This window comes from Struthio camelus, chromosome 9, assembly GCF_040807025.1.
Source record: "Struthio camelus isolate bStrCam1 chromosome 9, bStrCam1.hap1, whole genome shotgun sequence".
NCBI lineage: Eukaryota > Metazoa > Chordata > Aves > Struthioniformes > Struthionidae > Struthio > Struthio camelus.
Genome location: NC_090950.1, coordinates 7,913,892 through 7,937,353, shown reverse-complemented (window position 1 = coordinate 7,937,353; position 23,462 = coordinate 7,913,892). Strand labels below are relative to the sequence as shown.

The 23,462-nt window shown below is 45.0% G+C and overlaps 1 protein-coding gene across 5 annotated transcripts in view; it reads right to left on the bottom strand.

The window, feature by feature from the left end:
- The window catches only part of YEATS2 (YEATS domain containing 2), a 53,370-nt gene extending 30,214 nt beyond the window's left edge, over positions 1 to 23,156 (bottom strand). The window contains exons 1-12 of one of the 5 annotated variants that reach the window (XM_068954193.1): positions 23,040 to 23,156; positions 21,542 to 21,654; positions 18,352 to 18,449; positions 18,150 to 18,242; positions 14,685 to 14,927; positions 12,015 to 12,130; positions 10,861 to 11,022; positions 9,095 to 9,206; positions 7,247 to 7,291; positions 6,021 to 6,207; positions 2,992 to 3,231; positions 932 to 1,090 (exon numbers count right to left, since the gene is read on the bottom strand). In XM_068954193.1, coding sequence (XP_068810294.1) covers positions 932 to 1,090; positions 2,992 to 3,231; positions 6,021 to 6,207; positions 7,247 to 7,291; positions 9,095 to 9,206; positions 10,861 to 11,022; positions 12,015 to 12,130; positions 14,685 to 14,927; positions 18,150 to 18,242; positions 18,352 to 18,449; positions 21,542 to 21,641 — 1,555 coding nt within the window. In that variant the 5' untranslated portion in view covers positions 21,642 to 21,654; positions 23,040 to 23,156. Of the gene's footprint in view, positions 1 to 931; positions 1,091 to 2,991; positions 3,232 to 6,020; positions 6,208 to 7,246; positions 7,292 to 9,094; positions 9,207 to 10,860; positions 11,023 to 12,014; positions 12,131 to 14,684; positions 14,928 to 18,149; positions 18,243 to 18,351; positions 18,450 to 21,541; positions 21,655 to 22,704; positions 22,863 to 23,039 lie in introns of those variants that run through there. The other 4 variants (XM_068954195.1, XM_068954194.1, XM_068954196.1 and 1 more) reach the window with 4 other exon arrangements.
- Between the last annotated feature and the right edge of the window lie 306 nt (positions 23,157 to 23,462).

Below are 23,462 nucleotides of genomic sequence, written 5' to 3'. Positions count from 1 at the left end.
TCCCCTCAGCCAAAAGGAGAAAATGCTGTTAAGAATTTTCTCATTTTCAAACCAAGTCCAGCAAACTGTTTGCGCAACATGGATACTGCAGATCACCACATGGCTTCGAGCATCATTCTGAGACGTTGGCAAAAACACACGTGCACAAATGAATGTGTTTTCAAGCAGATAGTGGTTCTTGGCTAGTGCATCACAACAAAAAAAAAAAAAAAAAAAGATTTGCAAGCAGTGACCGTCACCTAAAGACCCTGCATAAAGATTACCAGTTGGCTCCCACACCCATCACCCGTCTCCTCCAGTACAGTACTCCTCCCCTCCTCCTGACATCAGGTTTATGCCACCTTTGATGCACCAAGGGAATCCAGATGGAGGAATCCAAATCGGCTGGAATCAGATCAGCTAGAAGTTGATAGCAGTGACAAAAATTAACACATCTGCTTTCCTGGTAACCCAGGTCTACTTAACCAACTGTTTCAACACATCTGGAGCACCGTACACTGAAACTTAGTCTGATCTGCAAGTCACTGCAAGCTCTACCTGCTTTTTGCCCATATCCAAGACACTGCACCAGTCCTCACCCAACCACCTGCGCCTTGTTTCCGTTTAAAACTCTATGCACCATAGTCTACAATACTTTCTCCTCTTCTTTTTTTGCCTGAAAAGCACAGGCTCTCTTTGAAGAGGCATCTGTGAATTCTATTTGACCTTATGCTACGTACTGTTTCCTAAAGCAAGTTATTAAGTTAAACTCCTATACTTCCATAACCATGTTACAGGCCAGTTATGCAAGCCACTAATACCTCCCTCTTTCTTCGCTGCGCACTTTTCCATCTTCACAGATTGAAGTAGTTAGTATACTAATCATTTTAAAGGGAGAACAAACTTTAATGGGAAACACTACGCCACTGCCTTCTATGATCACACTACACACCTGTGCTCGTGGCTGCTGCTCCAACCATCTGTCCAGGCTTGTCCACAATAATATACGGGTTATTAATGACTGAACTAGCAGAGCCTTGCTTCATGTGCACCGGAGTGGAGGTTGGGGTACGAGGTAGCGGAGATGGACTAGGGGTCGATATTGGAGAACCTTAAGAAAAAAATGCTTCTATCTTGTAAATCTCGTAAGAACATAAAAAATACAGCAACAGTAACACTTTTAAAAAATGACTTGGTGAAGGGACATTTTTGAGGATGCATTTCCCAGGCTGAGCCAGATCACAGGACTTAGCGAAAGGAGGGGACAGAAGGAAAGGAAGAGGAATGTAAAGCATTATGGCTCATACCTACCCTGGGCATTCTCCAGCTACCAAGCCAAACAGGGCTCACAGGGGCATCGAGAAGCCATCCAGTCCATCCCCTAATGCTGAAGTGGATTAACATTACCTACCTTATCATCTCTGCCAACTCTAGTCTACTCAAGGAGATGAACAGAGAGAGCTAAGCTCCCTGATGTGCACTTTCTTGCCCTTGTGGAGCCTACAGTGCACGCATTCGTAGCCAACAATGAAATTGTTCATGTATAAAGGCCATGAAATACAGCAGCCGTTAGGTAGGCCAGGCCACTCTTGTCTCTCTACGGCTCTTATTACAGCAGAAGCCCTTGAAAGCAACTGCTCTAGAGTATGCAACTTCTGGATAAGAGGAACAAAAGAGAGAAAAAACTAAAGAGAAGAAAAAAGCTGAGAGGGGAAGGAAACAATAAATGCACACAAAAGGACAGGCAAGAAAGTGATCAGAAAAAGAGATGGCAAACACTAGATTTCAGCTGCCTATTAATCAGCTTTCTAGGGAGGGACTGACAGCTAAAACGGAGGAGAAATGCCAATCAAAGAAAACCCCAATGACTTATAAATCACGGTTGAAATCTGAAAGGTGTGACACTTCTCAGCAGACAGAAGAGCCTTGGAAAAACATTTGGCAAGGAAACATTTAAATCGAAAAGATCAGCACAGACTAGCCCAAGGATTTCAAGAAAGATAAGATGCTCCTGTAATTCTCGCTTTCTGGGAAGGCTTGGGAAAAGAAGATCAAGAGTAGATAGTGAGAAAGACGAAAGCACTTGGCACAGATTCAAATGTAAATTGCTAGTAGCTTGAGTACAGTTTTAAGATGTCAAGGAAAAATACAGAATGAAAGAAAACACACTTGAGGAAAATGAAGTTGGGAGCAGATCATCATAAACCACACGTACTGATAGCTGGTGCTTCATTCTGTCTACCCTGAACACCAGAAAATGAAGGATGTAACAGGTCATCCTTTCATGTCCACAAGTGACTTGGTGAGCTGCATGTTAAAAACTTTCTGATGTAAAACATCATCCAGTGGAGGGCAACATGCCCAGGCAGACAAGGGACTAAGTCAAGTGAGTAAACAGCACCTTGACCATGTTGGGTTCAGAAGGTGTCAAAAGAATATCATATTGCTCACTGCAGTCATCTGATGATTTAATGCAACAGAGAGCAGACTTTTGGGAGAGATGAAAGCTGTTCAATCTGAGGAGATGATAATGCAAGCACAAGAGGGTCCATTTGAGTGTACAAGGTTGAACCTAATTACTTGCCCCATAATGGGGGGGGGGGGGAGAAAAGCATTTCTTCTTAATCCAGCCCAGTTATCTGAAAGCGGGAAGAAGAATGGCTTCTTCCCACACACAAATACCCCGCACAGAAGAAGTGTTGTTGCCTGGGCTTTTGTATGGGTAGCAGTCCAGTTAAAGACTGTATCATTACCGTAGTTAAAACCTGTTCATGAACAGGGAGAGAATAGCTCTCATCCTGCATTTGATCTTGAACTGACAAGGTAAGCATTTCACACCTGTTATTTTTTTCTTTCGTGTTAGAATCGTGTTTAACTCCTTATTCTAGAATTTCCTATTGCCTGATGTTGAAACTTTGGCAGGAAAGCAGGGAAAGGACACAAAACAAGTCCAACTGGTTCAATCTCTTGTTTTCGAGGGTGAAGCACTTAGATATGTAAACTAACATTCACCTGATACAATCTTGCAACTCATGGTGATAGGCTGGAAGGATTTTCCTGGAGACTCTGCAGGGCTTGGAATCTGACCTTGAGGCACTATTTTGCAGCTAGCTGCAATGGGTTGAAAGGCTGAATTTCCATGAGAGCCAAAGGCAACTTTCTGTGTGGTTAATTTGGTGGGAGTCCGTTCTATCGAAGACGGCAGAGAATAAAACGTGGCATGTCTTTCGGTTTCAGCATTCCCAGGGAATCCTGATTAAAACAGGGAAAAGAAGAGAAATAGTTCTTAGGCTGAGACATCTAATCCCTTACTGTGCTTCTCTACACAAACAAAATTAAGGTATGACAAACACGCTCTCAAACCAAGGAAGGAAAAAGCAAGTGGTGGGCAGAGCTGAATGGGGAGAAGGTGGGCTAAGGGGATCCTCCTGTGGAGGTCTGTTGGATTTGTCTCTGAACAGAAGAGCCATATGCTACCACACATAGCCTGCTCAGCTTTGGTAGGCTATCAGCCCCTTCTCGCAGGTTTTCTTGGTAGAGAACCTTCCATTGACCAAAAGCTGTTGGGAGTTTTGAGCGTCCACAGTTAGCGTTCTGCACAGCTAGGGCAGAGTTTCCTTCACAGGTAATTTCTCACTGCGTTTTTTTGGAGTAAGAGCACAAGGAGACCAACTACTGCCTCCTGACCTGGGTTTAGGAATCCATCTTATTTGATGCAGAAGGTGATCAATTAACCATGAGCTGATGAGAGAAGCCACTGCCGGTTAGCACAAGAAAGAGGCAGGTTTACCTCCTTCCTGTTTGTTGTAAAGGTGCTGCATATCTTCATGTTCAAATAAAAGCCTGTGCATTTAAAATATAGTTGCACTTCTCCTTTTTCGGGTGTGCTACTGACATAAGAAAACACCACACTTAAATAACGGACATTCTTCTCTCCTCACCGAACCAGGACAATGTCCGTGGCATTACATGATCTGGCAGAAAGAATGCACCACGTAAGACATCAGCATTGCAGCACGTTCTTTACACAGGAGTGCCAGGATAGACCAAGAAGGGCATCAAACCATCCTGCATGTGATCACATTCTGAAATATGTAAGCTGCTGTTTTCTGCTACTTCCTCATGCCAAAACGTGGGACCTATAAAAGAGTCCCTTGTTTCTCATCTCAGCCCAGCTGAGTTCTGTCATACAAGCCTCAACACCATGTATTTGAGAAAAAAGGTAAAATTAAAACAGAGGCACAGGTTTTCCTACTTCACGCAAACTATAAAATCAGAATCCTGTGCTCAAGTGGCCAGCACGCAGCTTGTTTCAGGCAACTCAAATGATTCTGAGGTGACAATTGCTGGCACGTTGCAAGGGGCGCCTTGGAACTCAGTCCAAGCATGCGGCTGCTGAAGACAGGAGACAAAGACAAAGCAGCACTTCACCACAGGAAGAAATAAGTTTGCTTCAAAAGGAGCAAAAGATGATAGTTACACAAACTTGTAACTCCATATATAGAGAACAGGTTTTAACTCAGACTATTTGGACTGTGCAAACATTTTTGTTGTAAAATGAATTCTCAGTAAGATGCAGATACAAAATATGCTTACAAGCTCTCAAAGCAAGCAAACTTGCCGTTTTAGAGAGCGGCCATTAAACAGAGAATACGAGAAGGAATGGCTGTGGCAAACGGAGACTTGGTTTCTGTTCAAAACGCAAAGACAGCGACTCCCAACTCTGAAATCTGACATCAACAAGAACAAAACAATACCTGAAATGCTGGGGTTTGTGAATGGGATTGAGGGAAGCTGGAACGCTCAAGAGTACTGCTAGTGCCAGGAACCCCTGGACAACCATACTTGAGAGAGCAAGCTAATTTGCTCTAAGAAGGTTCAAATCCTCTTCTGTGATTTGGCTCTGGCTAGCTGAGGACCGTTATCTTCCCTCTTCCAAGCTGAACTACTCTGCAAAGGAAGGACTCAATTCACTGGACTTGAGAAGAAGCCAGCAAGAGTGAATGTGGTTAGTGGCTGGGACACTCGTCTCACATGTAGACGTCTGGGCTTGCCCCCATGAGGTAAAGCGCAGATCTTCTACTAGTATGGTGCCTGCTCTGTTGAAGCTGCGTAAGAGGACACCTCTACTCCTCCTGTCCCTTTCCACTTAAATCTGAATAAAAACAGGAGCTGCCAAGGAACAGTTCACAGATCTGCTCCTTGGACTGGGTTCCTCCAAGGACTGAAGCCAGAAAGTGCCCCGTGTGGGGACAACAATCAAGCTGAGGCAGAGGAGAGTCCAGTGGCGAAAGCACGCTGCCCCTGTGGCTCGTATGTAGCATCAGCCTTCTGGGAATTACCACCTCTCTGCAGCTCTGAGCCCAAGTCAACTCACCAGTCAGTAGTTAGGCACTCTGAGCCCACAAAGCCACGGCATGTTTTCTCTGTGCCTTAGAAACCCACCTGTGCCATAGGATAACCACATGTCCTGATCTTATGGGGAAGGTAAAAATGAGACTGTGAAAGTCAGTGATACGCACAGAGGACACCCCTCAGAAAACCGTACACTACAACATCTTCTTCACTGTCTACGTACACCACCACAGCTATTTAATCACTTTTGGCAGAGTCAATGCCTGTTAGGAAACAGCATGTACCTGAACACACCACTAGACTAATGCCTTAAATGTATACATGGAGCCTCCAAAACATTCAGAAACCTGAAAAACCCTCTGAAAACACAGTTTGCCAAGAGCAAAACTACAAATGCTATTCAACAACTGTTCTTTCCAACTACGTTTGCTGCATAAAGCTCCACATTCGCTAAGTTTAGCGGAACAGAGCCCACTCAACAAACTCCAGATTCAGAAAGAAAAGACCAAATAAGCCGTAACGATTTCTCACTTCCGTTTCCTAATACTTTGAGGAAACAAACATCTGGTATGAGGAAAAAGCAGGTAGCGCTGGCAACCTTTAAGCCGAAAGAACAATTAAGAGGAGGTATCCAGAGGAGCTGAAGTCCCAAGAATCTGAAATTCACCAATACCCATTCGCTTTACCTTTGTCTGCAGGAGCATCCGGGCTGGAGTCATGCAACTGTTTAATTGGTGAAGAAGCTTTAACTGGTGCTGGGATACTCAGTGGCAGTGGTAAAGATGTAGGAACATCAGAAAGTTCAGACTCTGAAGACTGGGAAAAGAGATATTCCTCGCCAAGCGAATGCCTATGTAGCTCCACATCCACTACCTTCCAGAAATAGGTGAAAGGATGACATTAATATTTGGTAGCTAGGTAAAGATATAAAAAGTGAAAATAACTGAATCCCTTTTTTTTTTTTTTTAAAATGTTTCAGGGCTAACATCTGGAAACCTCTCCCCACCATCCCCCCACTTCTGCATAAAATTTCCACTCATTTCCGGGGTGAGACTGCTCAGAAGTCCAGCAGGATCTAAGCTAGGACAAATCTTGCAACATTAAAACACCACGGTAAAATAGCACATCTCTCTGTCCATGGGGATATCTCAATAGTGAACACTTAAGAAATATATAGCCCAGATCCAAGCATAGGAATGGGCACTGAACTGCAGCTTGCCTTTTCTGCCTTTTTTGAAAATGCCTTGAGAAATTCACTACTACATTACCTACTCTTCAAAACGTTCTTTAATCACAGTAGACATCTCACATTAAAGTTTCTTCTACAGACTGAAAAGCTGAGATAATGCAATTTCACAATAAAAATTTCCATTCACTACAGTACGAGGGAAAAATAAGAAGAACTCTAGGGATATAATAGACTATGAGTTACTCATTCATTTTATTTTATTTAATGTTTTAAGACGTCATTTTCCATGAATGTACTGAATGTTGACACAGGCAGAAAGTTAGAAGTACTTAAATCTACTGCAAAATTTCAACAGTCAGGTGATCCCTTTAATTCAAATTCCTTATTTACGAGATCTGCAGCACATCAGAATGCAGATCAAGACACTTGATAACAGAAGCTGCGCAAAGAAATAATAATTACAACTGTAATACAGGTTAACATTTTATGAAATAAGAGCTGGAAAACGTCTCTCCTGCACTGGAAAGTGAAAAAATGACTGTTGTAATGAACAGAGACAAGCTTTTACAATTATTTCATTTAGCAGGAGAGCAGAATCTACATTCCAGAAACCGTGAAAGCAAATGGGGGTGACTCAGTGCTTAGCCCATTACATCTTTTTTCATTTTAAATATCTTTAAGGGAATCAAAGTACAGCATCCATCCCACAGCCCGTTGACTCACCGTTTCTGCGCCAAGTGTCTGCAGGCCTGTGTAGGTCCTGTCCAACTGGGCAAAGCAATACAACACGTTTATATTAACTGGGGCAAAACAATACATTAGCTAGAATTTACAATACAACTTGTTTGAAAGGAGTTGAAACTACATAATTTGAATAATGCATCAAGTTTTCTGAAGCCACAGGGTCAGAAATCTTTGTGCTGTTAAACACCCTCTGCAAAAAAAAAAAAAAAAACACTACACCCCAACAAACCTGTAACCTAAAGCCTATGCTAAAGAAGAAAGGGAGAAAAAAGCTGAAGGAAATGATGTGTTGGGGAAGACTATTTCAATTTAAGAGGAGCTTAGAACCCTAAAAGAGCGTCCTTTTTTATTCCTGATGTCAATATAAGGAAATAATAATGAGAAAAAAACTCGAAGAGCTTTAAACTGAACAGCACAAAGGTTATGTTCATACTATAATCTTAATAACATAACTGCTCAGACTGCATTATCACTTGATAAAAGACAGAAAATCCCAGTGACATCTATAAAGATAAGTGTACAGAGAAGCTAGGTTTGATAGACTCCTTGTGTCTCAAAGCTCAGGGGCAGAGACAGTCTCTCAGCCAGGGAGGGCTCAGCTCACTTGCATCACCCCATACAAACCTCAGGCTAAGTGCACACAGGCAAACAGTAGATTTGCTGGCTGGGCTTCCCCACGGTAACGTAACTACATCTCTGCACTAGAGGTTCTTGTCTAGCATGCTTCCATTTTGAAAGGAGCACGCTTCTTTTGACAAGAAGCTATAGTTTCAGCTCTTCTGCCTGCCATTGACTGGCTCAGTTCTCCTCGGTAGGCTGGGCTTCCTTGACTGTACAGTATCCATCACACAGTTACCAGTTTAGTGGAAGCTCGAGTCACGGAGCTGCAGCACACCACAGGAGATGCAGTCTAGGAAGCCGGCCTACACGGGAGGAAGGGGATTCAAGCATCTAACTCAAACTGTGTCCGTGCTCACGCTCTTCACGTATTCAAAGACACGTCCTTTCCTCCAAATTTCTTTTAATAATAGTTTACATCAAACATCCCCAATGTTCCAGAGGAACACTTCCAACCTTCTCTACTGTCAGGATGAAACATTCACATCATTAGGAAATTCATTAGTTTTATTTAAACCTTGCCTGCATTAATCATGCTGCTCTAATGAAAAATCAAAGAAACGTGAAAATAAACCAGCTCAGGACTTACTGCCACTAATGCTAGGCACTGCTAATGAAAAAAAAAAAACAAAAGCAACGGTCTAGTCTTCCAGGACTGCTGCATACTATAAATCCTACTCAGTGTCACAGGACAGGTGTCTGTGAATGACTTGAAAGAAGGCTCTGTTCAAAAGAAACGAACAGGAAATCTCAGCCTCTCTTCTCCCTGCCCACTCCACCAACAGAGAAAATCTCTAGCTGAGAGGCAGAGGTGTTGGAGGAACAAAACAAACGTAGCAATCGCTTTACCAAAAGGAAGATAGCCCTGTAGCAACCTTTCAGGTTAAAGCCAGTAAAAGGATGATAAAAAAAAAACCAACTCAAAACATACAGAATGAACATGCAAGTGTGTTGCTGCTCTGAGCTGAATCAACTCCAGCTTTTGTGAGGCTGGGTTCCTCAGCTGCAGCATGACCTCCAACATAGCCAAGCTTACTGACTTTCTTGAATCTTCTTTTGATACTCCATCTCAACCATTCACGTGTAAAAGAGCAGCAGGACACAGATACAACAGAGGGAGGCAGAAACACACACAAAAGCAGAGCCTCTTCTAGATCACGCGGGAGAACCCATTGAATTGTCTTTCTCTCCATCATTCTGTTCAAATACCTTCAAATTGTGTATGATATCAATCCTCTTGTTCTGGCTATCCTTAAAGTGTATCTGGACTCTCACAGGGAACTCTCCCCAGCCTCTCCTGGTCAGGTGAAACGGAGGTTCTCTGGAAACACAGGGCGATTCACATTTTGGATGCAAAAGGGGTACAGTTTTCACCACCTCTTTTTCAGAAAACCTATGACTGCTTTCCTGACAGCTAAAGTTACCGTCAGTCCTGCTGTCCACCATGGGCAGCACGCTATGCCTGATCATGTGACCAGGAGAGCTGAAAACATATTTTCACCTTGCGTAAGGGAAGAGGGAAGAAAATGGTAAAACACTGCGCTGGGTAAGAGAGCAACAGAAACAACTGACAGCTTAAAACAAAGGCTGCTTCAACACCAAATAAAAGAATACTTTCGAAGAAAAGACTCAAGTCAGTTCCTAGGACACTGCTGCGAGGTGACTTTTCAGCGCAGCACTTTCAGATCTCTGCTATCCCCTATCTACCATCACAGAGGCACAAAACACAACATACGGCTAACAAAGAAAAGCCAACTCAACTAGAGGTATTCTCCAAGCTGAAAGAGCAGGGCATATTTCTCCCTGACGTTTACCATTACTTTATTTGAACTGTAGTTTGTTGTAATTGTAAATCCCAAACGTGGTTTTGCAAAGAAACAAAACTCAAGAGGTTTAAAGGTGATTTTCAGTCCAGAACATGAATGTCAATTAAAATGACTGGGACTGTGCTACAGTAAGAAATCAATTAACTAGAAGGGATTAAAATAGGAGACAAACAGCACTGACAACAGATACTGGAAATTGAGAAGGCACAAAAAAAGATAGCATTCAAGTGTAATTTAGTACGTTACGTGAGGACTATAAGAGCTTGTTTTCATCCACCTCAACACCACCTTCTCAGAATCCTTAGTGACCCTTACCAACACTTCCCATCTCAGACATGCCTTTCTGGAGCTGCCTTTGGGACAGTTTGATTTTGCCAGATTTACGTTGCCATTTTGCGCCTAGGCATCACAAACGCAACTTTCCTCCAGGCAGGCAGCAGAACACCTTTCGGGGAATAATTTCTTTGGGAAGACACAAAGTAGCTTGAACGTGTCCTCCTACTGTCTTCTAACGAAGGGAGAACGAGAACGACTAGGCGTTTCCCTGCAGCAGTCAGCAGAGAACTGACCCTGTGATCTCACTGGGGCAAGTTTTGAACATGGCTTTGGGAGAGGACCGAGAGGCTGCCATGTTTCTGTAGCACCAACACCATCCCACTCATGGGAAATTAATTCTGTGAAGCATGAAGCCAACACCACTGACCTCACTGCATGAGAGAAATACTTGGAAAGGGGATAAAACTTCTTCCCAAACACATATGTATCATTAAAACTATGGGCAAATTAGCTTTCTGCGACTCCTTTCTTTTCCACCAGGAGGTAGACAACACGTGTTTTAACAGCAAAAGTCTAACCTGAACAGCAGACAGTTTAATGCATACAGGAGATGCACAAACTCACTTGGATAACACAAAATGCAATTAAAAGCTTTTGTCAGTAGGAAAAACTGTTTGGCACATCTGAAACTTAAAAACTGATTTATTTTGGCTCTTATTTTGTGAATAAGTCATGTCGAGTTGGAGGTTAAAGTAAGGAACGGAATAAAAAAAAAAACAGGAGGAGAAGGGGCTGATTTTTTGAAGAAGCTCAGCACGGTTAAGTGTGGCAAGTATAAAGACTGGAATAATGATTGGAATAATTCCTTATTACCTCACTTCTACCAGGTCATTAGGTTTGTAACTGGGATGGAGGAAGAACCAAACTTTCTTGACAAAATGATTTATGCTGGGTTCTCTCCGAGAGCCTCTGACATACACCATCCATTTATGGGTTGACTGATCATTTTCTTCTCTCTTGTCCGGGGGAATGTACCTGGCAGAGAAATTAACACACACACACACGAAAAGAAATCCCAAAAAGATAAACATCACAACAAGTATTATGGGGAAGATTAGGCAAAAAGTAGGAAAGATAAAATGCATATCTGCACCTAGCCCCCTGTACAGCTCTGTTCATTATTCCATAGTCTGCCATTTCATCAAGCCCTCCAAAAAACTCCTCCAGAAAACAAATTTGGATTTCATAAACTTATTTCTACTCTATGTTTCTAATACATTTCCTCAGTATCTCAGTGCAGAACTGCCATACGAAATTCCTCTATTTAAACACTTCTTTCTGAATTAGAAAGGCTTAATGTTGATGTTTTATCGCTATCAAATCCCTTTCCCCATTTCTCGGGAGCTATAGAGAACCCATATCACTCTAGAGCACAATATCAGTAGCTGCTCCCATAAACAAAAAAAAGCAATTCTTATTATAAATTTGTAAAAAGCTTCATAGACAATACCTGGTTCTAGGTACATTTTCAAGATGCAATTCTAACATCTAAGTCTCATCAGACAACGTTCACTACTTTCTATGCAAGAAAAAGATTGACGTAGTAGTCAATTTCTTCATGCTATACTGGACTTTCACAGAATTTTCCTCATTCCATTTTGGGGATTTTTTTTTTTTTTAAACAAACAACACTGTTCATATGGACACACCGAATTAGCCATTAGGGCAATTTGCTTTTCCAAGTTTTCATGGGAAAGCTTGTTTTTTAATTGGTCAGAGAAGGCTGAAAGACTCAATTTGGAAGAAACAAATCTTAAAATCTCCACGTATAACAACTATTCAAACACCTAGTCCTCCCCCAACACTCTTGCCGACAGTCAAGGAGGGCAACCTCGGGTACAGCCACTATTCAAAGGCAAGTCCTCATACTGTGACAACTTAACAATTTTTAATTGTCTCCTAATTTTACCCTCTTATTCCATTTGATCCTGGAATGAAGGCTCATCACTAAGACTTTGGATACTAACTTGGAAACGTTGCCGACCACAATTGTTTTCTTCACATAAAGCCGTGAAGTCTCATCATTTGATAGTCCGGCATTTCGTTGTCCTGGTTTTTGAGAGCTTGAAACACCCGAACTGTCCTGAGGGTAGGGGAAGAAAAAAAAAAAAAGCGAACAAAAAACCAAACATTCCTCTTAAACATTATTTTGTTTGGCACTAGAAAAGTAAGGCATTGTTAAAAAAGTAAACCTGCACAGTTACCTGAAAGACCAACAACAAACCATCTCTAGGAAATACATTTAAATTGCTAACTAGGCACATCTAAGTAACTCAGGTGTAACATGCTGCCTAGTCAAGTGTACACCACACGGCAAAGCTCACTGTAGGTTATGCAACACGCCATGGATCTGAGCCATGACTCCAGCTTGGGTTTCAGAAGCACTGGCAATGCAGTATCTGAAAAATCAAGCACCACTAGAGTGGCATCAAATGGGTCACTAACCAAAACCAAAAACAAGCATCCCACGAGTTGCTTCTGAAAATCCTTCCCTTTCCCAACCTCTGCTACTTTGAGGGCCTCCAATGTTGCTTCACTACTAAGAATCAAGGCCGGGCCTGGGAAAGGAATTCACCTTCAACCAAACTAGCATAGAAGTCAGCCGTATCCGGTCACTGACCTATCTAGATAAGTTTACAAATCCACTGCAATTGTCGGGCATAATAAAACCAGCCTAATCAACCCTGTAACACAATTTCATCTATTAAGTCGTGGCCAAGACTTGCTGGCAAAATGATGACATGGTCTCCCACACCACCACTGTAGGCTGCACTGTCATTTGCATTGTAACAAGAGACTTTTCTGAGATTCTCTTGGCCAAAGGACTGTCCAGAGAATAAGGGACTATATCCTCCCATGAACAGCAGAGCTGGTGCTGCAACTTGCTGCAGCATACTCCACTGAGCACCTGTTAGACTAGGGTCAGTGTGGGAAGCAGCGAATTCACTAGGAATCACTGTTGCCTCCTCTGGTAAGTCAATGATGCCCCAAACAGGAGCAAGGACAGCCACAGGAGACTGGGATGGCTTCTGTTCCTCATCACTCCCTCAGCCATTGCCGAGGCGTAGGCTGTGCTGGCCAAAGCTATAACAACATGCCAGACCCAAGCAATACAACTGTGCCATCAAAGCCCCTAGCGCAGAAACAAGTTACACTGATCAGTGCTTTTACGATCCAGGCGGGTCCACAGTACATACTGCATACCTGCCTTCTGCTATGGATCCTAGGCAGGTGTCTGCAAACTGCAGCCCTATTATCAAGGGAGGCACATTGCTCGTTTGATGGAGAATCATCACTACGGCCACGTATCACTGTAGCTTTTTAAAATGCACAATGTAGTTATATGCAATGAGATATACCCATCTCTGCCTTAGATTACAGGCTGTATTCCTCTGGCAGGCCTGGGAACTGAATGCGACTGAAGGGAAAATGGGGTTTCAGAGAGTAAACCTCATCCATTCAGCAGCATTTCACTTAAGAGTCCGTGAGAGCCTCCCTAGCCAAGCTAACTAGTGCTGACAAGTGAGGCAGCTGGTACAGACACAGAGGGGCGGTGAGGGAGCAGAGCTAGACGGGATGCCTAGGAAGCAGCAGTTTCTCTGCAGGAGAAAGCTACTTCTCCTCAGAGAAGCTTCTCTTCAGTTGTCTAATTGCAACTATGAATAAGGAACTGGCTCTTTTCTGTTTTCTAGAGCAAGACAGATGAGAGTAAGGGAAAGTTCAAGCTCACTGTTTCGGGAGATGTGGGCTATGATTTATCCATGTTGTACTGAGGCCTCAGCTTGAGAAAGATTTTTTCAGCAGCTGGGCTTGTTTTTGTGCAGATTCTTAGCTGCAGTTGTCAAATGATTTCTATAGCTCCGTGGTGAGCCATAGAGAGAAAGGATGCAGATCAAAAATTACACAGGAAAAAGCATGGGGGAACAAGGAAATAAGGTATTTTTAAACTGATCAGTCTGGTTCAGTTAAACAAACAGTGATATTAGCATAACAGTGAGCAGTGCCACCATGAGCAACGCCAACTGAAATTACACACCCAGGCTCTACCAGTTCACGCTCCCAGGATGAGCTAATCCACCAGTGTCGCTATGTTTTCTCCACAGGGTGCTGAGCAAGTCAAACTCTGAACTCCAACGGCTTCAGCCATTCTAAGCAATGCAGCTGCCACGCGTGCCCAGCGCCAGCCAGCAGCATTATTCAATGGGGCCTCACCGGTTTCTTAACAACACCGCTGAGAATGACACATCTTGCTCTTCTCTCTAGGCTCTACCCCTCCCGACCTGACTTCAATCTGCACAGCAAAACCTTTTGCTCGAGTTGTGGAACACCTCCTTCCCCAGAGGCTACCACCCAAGAGAACAGCAGATCAGCTGTGCTAACACGAACGCTGTCACTACTGCCTGATTGACTTCTCTGCTGGGTAAGACTAAATTAAGAGTAGCTAACCCAAGTCACACACGCTTCAACTAGCCTCACGGCAAAGCCAGGCTGAAGGACTGGGAACAAGCTGTTGGGGAGGGTAAGAAACAGATCTTCAACAAGATGGGTGAAAACATGAAGAGCTCCTGGTGCCAGCACCAAGTCCAGACAGAGCGTGCACTTCCAACAGCTTGACCACTACTCGAATTTTACTTTACCCGGCCAGTATTTCTGCTCTGTCTCTGATCCAGGCTATTTGTCAGCCTCTCGTCTGCATCCAGGTTGCCGTTGTCCTTGTCCAGGAGAAAGTCATTGTGCTGAGAGAGTGAGTCACTTTCAGAGTGGTTGGCAGATGGCGTGTCTGATCCCTGGTTAGCAGGGGAGGATGATCTGGAGGGTGATTCCAAGAACTTCTTGATTGAAGGGTGATTAAGAATCGCCGCATCACATGACCTCGCCCCCTGCAACAGAGAGGCCAGGCAAATCCAGTAATTATTTTTCCTTTAGCCCAGATAAAACGAGGCTCTGCCAGAAGAGAAAAAAGTCAATGCCCAAAGGAAGAGGAAGTATTTAATCAGCTACCTTGCAGGAAAAACATATGCCACAGAAGATAAAAGCTTGTAACCGTCCTACAGAAACAGGACCCCAATTTTAATCCTTTTCTGCAAACCTTTGGATCCTCGAAACCTACCCGCTTTGGACAGGAGGGCTGCAACCTAGTCGGACACCCATAACGTCCCACTGCAAATAATAGCTTCCCTTCCTTGGCAGGCATCTACAGTCTCTTATCATACCCAGAAAGGTCACAGCTGCCTGATTCTTGCAGGCAAGAGGGGTATGTAAATACATTAGACTGTTTCCTTTTGATACTGTGATTGGTGCTCTTGTGAATGCCTATGAGGCAAGCCTCAAGTATGAGTATCCTGTCCGCTCACAAAAACTTAACAGAGGATGAAGAATAACATGCTTTGGCATGCTTGCAAACTTGCCTCAAACCAGACATATTAGAGCTAATCTTAGATCCTTTTAAACCTCCCTTTATAGCTGGCCTGCAAAGACTGTGGGGGGGAGGGGGAAATGTGCTTAAATCTCTTTTTTTTTTTTTCCATTACTGTAACAAAGGCCTAATAGATTTTTTTCATTACTCTAGCAAAGGCCTAATAGATTTTTTCCTGTTTTTGCTTTTAATGTCTGAAGTAGCAAGGAAAACACCCATCACTCATCAAAGCAAGTGTCCCATCACCATTTCTCCTCCCAGCCACCAGTGCCACCTCCTCCAGGACACCCTGCTTTGATGATGAATCAACTAAGTGAACAGAAACAACCCTCTTTTAGCAGGAGAGGGCTGTTAGACAGGCTCACTCCAGCTCCTGCAGCCAGAGCCTCACATCATAGCTCCACTGATGTTTCTCTCGCTGGCAGGACCAGCTGAAAGAGGCTTCCTTCTTCCCTGTCTGAACTACCCAGGTCAGCCAGGCTAGTAAAATTATTTTGAGGGTGAGCACAAGGAGAAACGAATCAAGAAATTGATCTGGTTCGAATTGTTTTCCTTTGCAGTCTTATTTTTAATCCACGTCAGGTCTCTGGTCCCATCATTATGTAACCAAAATTCTGCTGAAAGGGTGGAGGGGGTGGCACGGAGGCAGACACCAGCACCACTGTGGTGCAGGATGAGTTGCCCTCAAGAGGTCAGAGCAGCAGTGGAGTTGAACACCGTCCCCTCTTGGGCTTTAAAGGTTTATTAGGGAGTTTTCTTTCCAAATGTCTGTTAGGCGTGTGATCTAAACAATTGCCAACTCTCCCTGCTCAAAAGCACTTAAAACAGTTCTGAAACCTAAATCCTGAACTTTGATTTTGATATCTGCAGAACAGAATTCCTACCAGTTTTCCAGGCATTCATACAAACTTCATGGAAAACAAAAATCTCAACTTTAAAACAAAAAATCCCTAAGAGAATTTTTCCCTCAGCTTCTTTCAGGCCTTTTCAAAATATCCAAGAAGGAAAAAAAAAAAAATCAAGATTCCATTTTGTTTTTCTCTAGTCAAATAAACTGACCAGCACGTTGCCCACTAATCTGTAAGGAAGAAAAAAAATCATAATCATACCTAATTATAAGGCTCAAAAGCCAACATTAGATTAAATAATTGTTTATATTTACATCAGAACAGATTAGGAATTTGCAAAACATCTTCCTAGAAGCTCACAGGCATTTATATAACAAGTATAATGAATTTAACTGCAGAAGACTCACATTCTAACAGCAGTAGAAAGAAAACAATCATTTACCGCCAACAGAAACAAAGACATTAACCACGCATTAAAAACAGACAACAAAGAATATCAAAACCAGTATCAATTCCAAACTAAAAAGAGATCTGATTTAGCCTGCATGCAAATCATGATTTTTAAGAAGCAGTTTAGTATCCAATCAAAGGTACAGCTGCATCAGCCATAAACTCATGAAAACTACAGAAAAAACAAAGCAAAGCAACGCCATACCAGTAAGTTTTGCGAGTACTTCAAAAAAAGTTATTGTTTCCGGAAGGTGTGAAACTCAGCAAGGGAAAAACAAACACCCTACATGGCAGAACAAGTAAAGAACACAGGACAGTACAAACTCTTGCTGACACATGATGACATTGGATAAAAGTACTTAAAAAACATCAGAATCTCACTCAAATTCTTCAGCCGCCTACACAAAAATCAAAGGGGTGGGGAGGAGGGCTCTCCAAGCCTCCCAATACTACCACTTTCTTTCTCAGCTTCAGTTGCTCAACTGGATTTCAGCGAGGCAAAGCACAAGTTGGATTTTTTAAAGTACTCTGGAAATCACAGTAAAAATAGGAATAACAATGTGAGCCCTTCCTTAGGGGGGAAATTCTCTAGGTAGCAGAGTGAAACCTGGATTTTCAGCACACATCTACAGTTTTCAAAAATCAGCTCATATTATTAGTGGAAATCAGATAAACTGCCCTGAATTCAAACGACGATAAGGAAAACAATTAAACTGGTAGTGAACTACAAGGCAGTCACGAGTCTGCTCTCAACCTCAGTATGACTCATGAATACTACACAATTAGCAGGTCATTAAGGTCATGGTGCTCAAAACCAGTGTTTAACCGGTAGTTTCCACATTATTATCCCCTTCTGAAATCTCCTGGATTTACCTCCTGCTTTACTGATGCTATCAGCCTGTTCATCAAACCACAACCAGAATGGCTGCCTGAGTAAAGGGAGGATGGTTTCATGGTACTGACCGGTACTCTTGAGAGCCTGCATTCCTTTCTGCACAAGTCCTAAATCCATTTGCCTCCACCCTGCACCTGCTAAACAGGAACTCTACAGGGCTTTGCAACCATGAATTGTGAAGCGTGTGTGAGGCAAGGTGCTCTCATGTAAGAGCTGATGAAAAAGGGCAGACCATTTCAGAAAAGAGAACCAAGGGCTGCTGAAGTACTTCTCAACTGTTCAATGAAGATTCGCTCTGCTGAGAGCCTGAGGCCCGGTTAGTGACACGCAGGACACCCTTCCCACCCCCGACACTACCCCACCTTGTCTGCAGTTCAGATTCCAATGTTTCAGAAACTGTAGCTCAAAATGAAACATCAAACAGTCAATGAACTATACAGTCTTTCCTTGCAAATTTTTCCTGAAGTCTTATTGTTCCAAAAACAATTGTTACCTCTCCAGCTTTAAGGAGACCAGCAGAAGCGTAATAGTTTGCCACAATGCAGGCACGCAGCTTATCCATCATCCTTCTTGCTTCAATCAGGCGCTATGAAAAGAAGAGAGAGCATTTAATAACAGACAACTACCGCAGCAATCCCCAAAACTTCCTGATCCATCAGGACTTTTATCTATTTCAAAGAACAAGATCTTTATACCTGATCTATAACTTCAATTTCATGTTCTTTATTCTTCATTTCAACGGCAAACTGTTCTTTTATGATTGTCTCAATCTTCTGCACAGCAACATCTCGAGCTGTATAAGGCCACACATGGAAAATAAAGAAGGAAGTATTTGTATTTCTGTTTTTGAGGCTCCACTTCAAAAAAACAAAATCAGAAGTCATTAAGGAGTGAAAAGTGATGGGATAATAAGTTCAGCACAACAAAAAAAAAAAAGCTGTAAGGATCATTTTTCTACAGAAGAAAGTAATTTGTCTTAACAAAAAACACATGTATCTTTAAAAGCTGACTTATGTGGAGGGGTATTAATTTTCCTTTTTCGGTCAGAGATGACAAACACATCAGAAGATGGAAAGAACGGGGCCAGTTTGCTTGCTTTTGTCTCAGTAAAGCCGTAAACAGAAAAAAGAAAACTCAAACATGCTACTGCCAAGTGCAGTTACCACTGCAATTGTGCAGAGGTACACTGGCGTACTACTCACATTTTTCTGCCCCCTTTGGATCAGTCTACATCCAGGAAATTTAAACCACATCATGTAGTAACAATAACTCAAACTAATACTTTGTACGCTCAGCACTGGCGCAAAGCACAGCCTGCTCTGGAGAGCCTGCAAACCATCCATTAACCACAAAGGAAACTTCTGACGTTGTCAAAAGCTGGTCCTCCACCTCTTACAGAAACCTCTTCCAGCAGGGTAGGTAAAAACTTCTATGCATGCCGTAGGGGTTTACTGACTTTGGTAGAAAACATGCAGTTTAATATTTCAAATTGTTTGCATTCCTTACTGTAAATTAGACTTTTAAGAACTGAATCAGCATCATATTGTTTTTTTCTACAACAGGTATTAACAGAGAAAGAATAATTATTTTTGTTCTACACCTCATATAGGTTTTAAACGCCCCCTTCTTTGAGCCGTGTCCATTATATCAGGGAGATTCAACTGACATCTCAGTTTTCAACAAGTACGAAGCAGGAACTTCGAAAAGCAGAAGAGCTACTTCCAGAAGAAAGCCTAGAAACAGTTCTCCAGCGTGTGTCAGGAGCACAACCACCCCAAAACAGAGCAGCGCAAAGAAGCGGTTTGGGTTCCCTGGAAAAACTGTACGTTGCTTCTAAACAGAGTAGAAGGCAAAAGATGAAGAGACTTTGTTTTGTGCTCCAGAGGAAGCACTTGTTTGACTAAAAGGTATATATCTGTTTGAAGAGGTTTCTAATATCACAGGAGAAAGGGTGAAGGAACCAAAGTCTGTCAAAACTTTGCTGGTATGTTGCAGCTAGCACACAGAATTTTACTGTCTGCCCATAGTTACCTAAAATGGGAGCAACGCAGCTTACGTTTGCATTTGCAATAGGTGTATCCTAAATACCTTTATTTATTTATTTACTTACAGATGTCCATATATATTCTAGGACCAGAAATACTCCAAGCCTATGTTAAAATGGAATTATGGTTGGGTTTGTAGGAGTAATGCAAAAATAAAAAGCAGAGGGATATAATTATCCCCAAATCATGAACACCATGCCCAGGAAATTCATGTGCAATGCTACACTTAAAAGAAACCTAAGGAGATTAAGGTAGGAACTGTGCAGTTCAGACGGAGACAACTCTTCCCAAGGCCAACGCCACACAATACCAGCACTAGGACACTTAAGGGAAGTTAGGATTTGTGGTTGTATTATACAGGCTTTTAAGAACACTGTATTTTCCTATTTTTCCCAATTTAGTATCAACCACAGTCCCCAATTAAGACTTGGTCAGTGAAATTTGCATACTTACGGAATTCTTGTATTGAAAACTGGAGATCTTCCACGAGAAGAAGAACTCAATATGGAAGAATCACCTCAGCAAGAAGTTCACTTTGGGAAGGACAGCTCTCCAAGAGCCCTGAGACTTGGCCTGCTACCTATTAAGATCTTCTGAGGAGTTGCTTCAGAAGCAGGATAAAAATCTGTCTGCAGTCACTTGGATTCAACACCACAGAGGGTGGCAACTTCTGGCAGACAGGCAGGGCAGACAGCTGGGAGCGCTAACGCTGTTTTGCCATAGCTAGCTCCAACAGGGCTCTGCCGTCAGCGCCCTTAATTGACCTTAACCTGGCAGACAAGACCTGCCCAGCAGCATATTCAAACTGAAGTTCAGTCTCCTCAGACTCGCCCAGCTGTACACTGTCCTCCAGAACACCACCTGTGAAACCATTATCTGTCCCTCTCCAACTGGCAGCTCCAACACCCTGCTCTATTCCTGGATCTTGCTCAGATCCTGCAGCAGGCTCCATTTTTCTCATCTCCCTTTTCTTCAGCTCCTCCCCTCACGATTCTCTCCCACTGGCTGTGCTATGCCAAATATCACTCAGCCCACTCCCTGTCCCAGGGGCAAGAGACTCTAGTCTCACTTGCCCAGAGAAGATTCGAACCTGACCTAGGCACACAGCCAACAGGATGGTTCCCAAAGCACTTCTGACAGTGGCAAATGCATACCTGCTCATCCAGCCACAGCTTCTTTGTCCATCTTTCCTTCAGTCAGGTAGCTACTCCTCCTCCTTTGCACCCTTAAAAGCCCCATCCTTCTCGCTAACTTATCCCTTCTACATTACTTCGTTTCATTTTATCTGCTTTCTCTTGCAATTGTTTGTCTTGCTTTTTCCTAGAGCCAGCCTAGCCCCAGGGTCAGGGGGTTCTCTTCTCCCAAACTGTACTGCTACCAGCTGCTGCATCCCTCAAACGTAAGCTAACTGCCAGTCTTTCTACGGGCAGGTTTCAACTGCAAAATAAATGCAGAGGTAGGAGCATAACCCAGCACAGAAAACAGCTGGGAAGATACAGCTGCAAATACTTCAGCAAGCAACAAGAACCAAAGTACACGGTCAGGCACTCCCAGATGGCTTGTGCTCTAGTTGCTATCATGCGCTGAAGTCTGCGACCACATGCTTTACTGCTGTCATTACTGAAGCTCAGTTCAGCTAGCAGGTATGAATGGCTCCACCTATGACAATCACACCGTCATTTTGCTATACAGAGATATCGCTAGCTTCCTTGCCCTTTGTCCTTTTAGCTCCCGTCCAAGTCCTTTTCTGAACTGTTTGTAGAAAAATGCACAGAATCTGCTGAATCCGTGGCACTTCTAATTCCACACATGACAGTATCGCAACTCAGACGGTTCCTACCTGACTGTTCAGCTGCTTTGTGACGCTTATTGGGATGTGTGACTGCGATCTCCTCATAGTCGGGGTCCTTCTCCGCGATCACTCTCTTGATCCCAGACATGTTCTCTCAACTACTGCACCGAGAGGAAAAATAAAAGCAGTGACATTACCCACAGCAACTCTCCGGACAGAGTTCAAACTTTCTCCTGAAATGACAGGAGTCACAGCGAGAAGGCCTGCCTTGGACCTCGGGAACACCTCCTGGAACACCTCCTTCCCCAGCTGCTAGAGATCCATCCACAGCTGCAAAGCTCAGAGCTAGTCCCGCTATGTACAGTCCACAAGTTTACACTGCCTCCCGATCTTTGGTCTCCATAGCCCACCACAACCTGTGTGGGGAAAGGTATTGCGAAGATGGAGCGGCAAGGCAGAAAAATGAAGTGACCTTCACTGTCGCTGAACAGCCGCTCTGCAAACACACCTCGCCCCTCTCCTGGCAGGCACGTTTCTTTATGCAAGGTTAGCACGTACGACCGGAGAAGACCGCCAAGGCAGGTGTTGGTATTAGCAACTTCTCTTCCAATTTAGCCACCGTCCATTGACGCAAAAGTCACAACAGCCTGTTCCCCATCCTCAGCGATGCCTGCACGCGGATCTTAAGAGGATGTCCAGACTTGCTTGGCTCACCAATTTCAGTACATCGGGGGTGTTTTCTCAGGGGCGGCACCATCACCTCCAGCACGCAGCGCTTGGTCAGAGTCAGCGCGCTGACGGCCCGAACGAGCCGGGACGCGCACACACAGCGACACAAACACACCACGCTACCCGGGACAGGCGGGGGGCTCGCCGGCGAAGCTGCGCCAGCACACGGGTCACGTACAAGCGTGACCTCCCAGCTAGACCGCGGGGGAACCGCGCGGGACAACGTCCCCACGCCCGGCCGAGCCCCCTCTCCCCGACAGCTGCCCCGGCCCGGGGGGGGGGGGGAGGAGGGGGGAGGAGGGGGGTCGCCCACCCGCGCTCACGCGTCCCGCCGGCCACCGACACGCCTCGGCAAGGGGTGGCCCACGCAAGACGCCTCGCACGCCAACCGCCCCGCGCCGGGCCGGGGCGCGGGCGCAGCCGACGGCGGCCGCCGCCGCAGGGCGGACTCGGGAGGCCGCGGCCCACGACGCCCTCCTCACCTCCGCGGCGGCTCGCTGCTCCCGCCGCCGGGGCGCACGGCCAACCCCGGCCCGAGCCTCCGCAGGCGCTCGCGGCTCCCCCCAGGGCACCCTCCCTTCAGGCCGGGCGCTCGGCGCGGCCGCGGCTCCGGGGCGGCCGTTAGGGCCGTTGGCCGGGGCGCGGCAGTACGCGCGCGCGCCCGCTGCCCACGTGCGCGGCCGGCATTGTTCCCCTCCCCCCACGCCCAACCCGCCCGGCGCGCACGCGCGCGCGCACAAAGCGCCGCCGCCGCCGCCGCCCCGCGCGCTCCTCCCCCCCTCCCCCCCGCCCTCCCGCCGCCGCCGCCGCCGCTCACCCGCGCTCCGCTGAGGCGGCCGCCGCCGCCCCGCTCCCCGCCGCGCGCCGCTCAGCGCCCGCCGCCAGCCGCCGCCATGAGCGCAGGCCCCGGCCCTCGCTGCCCGTCAGCGCGAGGGGCGGGAGCCGCGCAGGCGGAGAGCGGCGGCGGGGCGGGGCGAGGCGCAGAGAAAGGGGGCGGAAAGGCTCCGCCGTCCTGCTCCCCCTGAGGCGCCGGAGGTACTGGCGCGGCCCCGCTATATTGGCCAGTAAGCAGTACAACTGGGGGAAGGCAGATTTTGACACAAAAGTAGGAACTGAAAGGCGCGTGGTTAGGAGAAGAAAAGAAAATAATAATAATAAAAGCACGCCAAGTGAGGCCCGGCGTGACTGAGAGCCCCGGGTAGTAAAAGCGCGCAAGAGAGGCGCAGCGGCGCTGCACGGC